The sequence below is a fragment of the Eumetopias jubatus genome, unplaced genomic scaffold (genome assembly GCF_037043125.1).
Source record: "Eumetopias jubatus isolate StellerSeaLion01/CBP00866 unplaced genomic scaffold, mEumJub1_p1.0 scaffold_1, whole genome shotgun sequence".
NCBI lineage: Eukaryota > Metazoa > Chordata > Mammalia > Carnivora > Otariidae > Eumetopias > Eumetopias jubatus.
The window spans coordinates 72,390,437-72,395,135 of NW_028274807.1; the positions used below are offsets into that span (position 1 = coordinate 72,390,437).

General features: G+C 59.0%; 1 protein-coding gene across 1 annotated transcript; it reads right to left on the reverse strand.

The window, feature by feature from the left end:
• Nucleotides 1-1,898: 1,898 nt before the first annotated feature.
• FAM43A (family with sequence similarity 43 member A) lies at nt 1,899-4,388 on the reverse strand. Its single transcript, XM_028101206.2, has one exon. It carries the CDS (start codon nt 3,427-3,429, stop codon nt 2,122-2,124), a length of 1,308 nt encoding a protein of 435 aa, XP_027957007.1. The 5' UTR covers nt 3,430-4,388; the 3' UTR covers nt 1,899-2,121.
• Between the last annotated feature and the right edge of the window lie 311 nt (nt 4,389-4,699).

The window sequence follows — 4,699 nt, forward strand, 5'->3', positions numbered from 1 at the left end:
TCTGCCTTGACCACACACACACACACACACACACACACAGACAGCTCTAACAGTTCTCATCTGCCTTGACCACACACACACACACACACACACACACACACAGCTCTAACAGTTCTCATCTGCCTTGACCACACACACACACACACACACACACAGCTCTAACAGTGCTCATCTGCCTTGACCACACACACACACACAGCTCTAACAGTTCTCATCTGCCTTGACCACACACACACACACACACACACACACACAGCTCTAACAGTTCTCATCTGCCTTGACCACACACACACACACACACACACACAGCTCTAACAGTGCTCATCTGCCTTGACCACACACACACACACACACACACACACACACACACACTGCTCTAACAGTTCTCATCTGCCTTGACCACACACACACACACACACACACACACACACACACACACAGACAGCTCTAACAGTTCTCATCTGCCTTGACCACACACACACACACACACACAGACAGCTCTAACAGTTCTCATCTGCCTTGACCTCCAGACCATTCCCCCACTGGGTCACGCTGGGTTGTAGAAGGGAAGGAAATAGGTTCTTCCGCTGGCCTCCCCACCCGCCCCACCTGCGCCATGACTCATTCAGGCCATGATCAGAACTTACCAACCTTCCTCTCTCCTTGATTTTCCTCCAGGAAAAACAGAGATGGCCCCACTACTCACAGAGCCCCAAGTACACTTTCTTTAGGTCTCTGGTTGATCTTTAAAGCCCCTTGAGCTGTTTGTGAAGGAAAAGGTGAACCCCACAGAAGAAGGTGGTAAAACCTCAGAAGACCTTGAAAGTCACTCCTCCCTAAATCACCTCACAAGTCTGGGAGTGAGGAACAGAACTCAGCCTGTATCTCCAAGAATTAACTCCGAGAGACCCAGAAAAAGTCCACACACCCCCCCCCGCCAGTTTACTGCAGGAAGAATATGGAAGGATACAGTCAAAGAGAAGGTGAGAGCTGGCCCCAGCCATGGCACCCACCCTGGTGGAGGGCAACAAAAGCCCCGGACTATGCAAAGAGCGGGTTCCCCTTCTGGAATCACCTGCGAGCACGGCAAAGGCCAAACCCTGTCCTACCGCCGCACCCTCACGCCGATGGCCAGGCCCTCTTCCAGCCCCACGGCCCCCAGCATTTTCAGCAGCACTTCCAGACGCTCACCTGTTCGGTGAATTGTCTTCTTTATTCTCTCCCCACTGGCATGCAAACAGAACCAGAGCAGTGCTACTCTTAGAAAATAACAAAATGTTTTATACACATTTCTGTATATACAACTGAACATTTTACATGTCCCTTTTGCACAGCAAAAGATAAAAACATTTAGCTCTGAGAACACAGTTATGTACAAAAAAAAAAATGTCAAAAATACTTCACAACAGTGCAAAATGTGTTACACAGTATCATGGAGGGAGATCGTTTGAGCAGGAGGAAGGTGTGTTTTTAAAGGAAAACTCCTTTTTTAAAGATATTAGATGTCTTTAACTGTAAACAAAATGCAACTTTCTTTCATTTCCCCACCACCACCACCCCCAAACAGTTATTTGAGGAATTTGGCAGAATTTCAAGGGTCTGAGTCTGAGGTAAACAACCCAAGCTCTCGCACCAAAAAGACTGGGGTTAAGGAGGTGGCATCAGCCTCAAACGTTGTGAGAGCAGGAAAAAAAAAAGTTTTTTAATGACATGTCAGTGACAGCGCTAGGCGGCTCCCTGTTATTGGGTCGGTCCGGGGAGGAAATTAACCCCTCCTCCTCAGGCCCCAGCTGTCCCACAAACAGGAAACTGGCCGGCAGGCAGGCATCCCTGGCGGGTAGGACTTTGCTAACCAGCAGGCCCTTCCCTCACCAGCCCCCCCAACGCCCACCCCCGGCCCCTAGGGCCCTGCCTCTCTCTCCCACCGTGCACTTTGCCCCCTCGCACATCTCCACGCGCAACCTGAGCCCCGCTTCTAACAGAGCCAAATGTGCTGAAGGAGAGGGCCAGGGTAACTCTGGGCCTCAAGCGTCCCGTTTCCCCTTTCCTGGAGGCTGTCCAAAAGACGGGTGGGGAGTCACGGTGGGGCGTCAGGGGCGCGCGCAGGGGGCTGCTGCGATCTCAACCCGAGTGGGGCTCCTCTGCGTTGGCGCCGTCGGCAGGGCCCGACCGGTCCCCGGCGGTGGCAGAGGTGGCGTCCGGGCCCCCGCCTTCGATGGAGCTCTCGCTGCCGGTGCTCTCTCCGGACAGCAGGCGCGTCACCCGCAAGTCGGCCTGCAGGCTGCGCACATCATTGCCGAAGCTGAGCTCTCCTAGGTCGTTAATAAGCTGGGACAGCTCGGCCTTCATGTCGGGGGCGCTGCCCATCAGCAGAGGCGACGGCCCAGCCCCAGGGCCCAGGGAGACCCCGCCGACTCCTAGCGCCTCCTCGCGGCCACTCTCCAGCGTGTCCAGCAAGTCCCCGCATTCCAAGTGCATGGCCACCACCAGCGCCCGCTGCGCCTCGGCCTCTTCCCCTGCCGGGTGTCGGTCCTCAGCACGGTCCTCCTCCTCCTCCTCCTCCTCCTCTTCCTCCTCCTCCTCCTCTTCCTCCAGGCAGCCCTCCGTGTGCTCCTCTTCCTCTTCCTCCTGCAGCTCCTGCTCCTGCTGTTCGCCGAGCAAGTCCTCGGTGATGGAGCCCAGCTTGGGCGCGCTGCGGCTGCGTTCCACCGGCGGCTTGTAGCAGCAGGGTCCGTGCAGGAGCAGCTTGCGCAGCGGCACTAGCGGGATGGTGTGCGCGCCCACCAGCTCCTGCTGCTGGTGACGCGCATCGTCCCTCCGCTTGAGCCGTTTAAATTCCGCCAGTGCGTTGGCCGACGTCTGGTACAGCAGCAGGGCCATGGCCTGAGCCTTCTCGGGCTTGGACACCAATACCGCGTGGCAGCGCAGCATTACCGCCTTGTGCTTGAGCTCGTGCCGGTATACCCAGGCGAAGACCTTGGGCAGCCGAGCGTCTGCCACGCAATAGGTAACGCGGTGCAGCAGGTAGAGGTGGCCCGGGCGGCGCAGCGCGCGCTCCTCGGCGTGCACCATGCGGATACCCTGCGCACTCACAGTCAGCTTCATCTTGGTGCCCTGACGACCCGCCTCGCTCTTGCTCCAGATCTTGCCCACCGCTAGGTCAGTGCAGCCGTCGCCGCGCGCCTGGATGGTGGTGGCATTGCCCAAGTAGAGCACGGTGTAAGTGGGGTCCTCGCTGGTGATGTGCAGCTTCTTGCGCTTGGAGCGGAACATGCTGCCCACCCGGCTGAGCGCGCCTTCGGGGCACGCCCGCGCCAGCGAGCTGAGCGCCGAGTAGTGCAGGCTCACCGCGTAGCCCTTGGGCTTGGACGCCTGCCGTGGCGGCGCCTCGGCCAGCAGCTCGAACTTGTGCTTCTTCCACGGCAGCATCTCCGGAGGGCGCCCCCGCGCAGCTGGGCGGCGGCGGCGGAGCGCGGGGTACAAGACCCGCCGAGCCACCCGCCCTGGCCGGGCTCGGCCCGGGCAAGACAGAAAAATAAAACTCTGCTGGGAGTGGCCCAGTGGTAGAGAGGGGGTTAGGGAGTATCGTGCTCTGGGACCCCGCCGAAGGGGGTACGGGTACAAATTTTAAAAGAGAAGAAAATATCTAGCTGCGAGGGGGCGGGGGGAGGAGGAAAGCGCGCACAGATTTACCCCAGCCAGGGCAAGGACGAGGGCAAAGAGTCTTAGGCAAGCAAAATGAGAGAAAGAAGAAATCAGAGAGGAACGTTAAAAAGAGATGCGCGCGCGCAGAGGGTGCCCCAGCCAAAGCAGCCGGGACGGGGCGAGAATATGCAGGAACTCCTCGGTGAACCTGGAAAGGCCCACCGCTCGCGCTCTCTCTCTCTCTCTCTCTCTCTCTCACACACACACACACACACACACACACACACACACACACACACACACTCCCCAAGGCTGGGACTAGAAACCGCGGAAACTCGATAGCGAGTGTGCCCAGCGGCCAGTGCTCCCCGCCCCTAAGTGGTGTTGGAGCCTGAGAGCCCCTCGTCTGGGCTGGTCCCAGAATGTTTGGCTTGCCGGGAGTGCAGTCAGATGCTGCCCCGGCTGGCCGCGGCTGGCCCGGCGCAGCACTCCGCCTGTGGCTCACTGCATCTTCGCTCCGGCCCGACGCGGGGACTCAGGCTCGGCTGGCTCACTGTCCCAGCTGGCTCGGCCGGGGCAGCGCGGGGCGCCGAGGGTGGGGCGCGCGCATGGTCGGCTCCGGGACGGTCGCTACCTCATTTCTTCCCTCCGGGGGTGTCCGACTCCGCTCCCGAGGTCCCGGAGGTCTGCTGCCCGCCCTTGCGGCGCGCCTGTCCCGTGCTGCGAGCAGTAGCCGGCTCGCCAGCCTCACATCCTTGCGGTCCGAGAGCCAGATCTCGGGTAAATATAGGCCGGCGCGAACCATTCGCTGCGCGGGGACAGGGGAGGAGCAGAGAAGAGGATGCGTTTCGGGCTCGGACGGCCGGTGGGTCCCTGGTCTCTTAAAGGGACCTAGTTGCAGCCATTTGTCGAGGGAAAGGGGAAACTGGTCCAATCCCGCAATTACATCTCAAATTTACCAACATCTCATTTATCTACAGGTATCGCCAAGACCCGGGGTTACCCCTCGGGAAAAGCAACTTGAATTCTGACACTCCACCCTCGGGCTGAATTG

What these genes read in the sequence shown, in the direction of transcription:
- FAM43A (XM_028101206.2), bottom strand. Translation starts at nt 3,429, where the DNA reads ATGCTGCCGTGGAAGAAGCACAAGTTCGAGCTGCTGGCCGAGGCGCCG.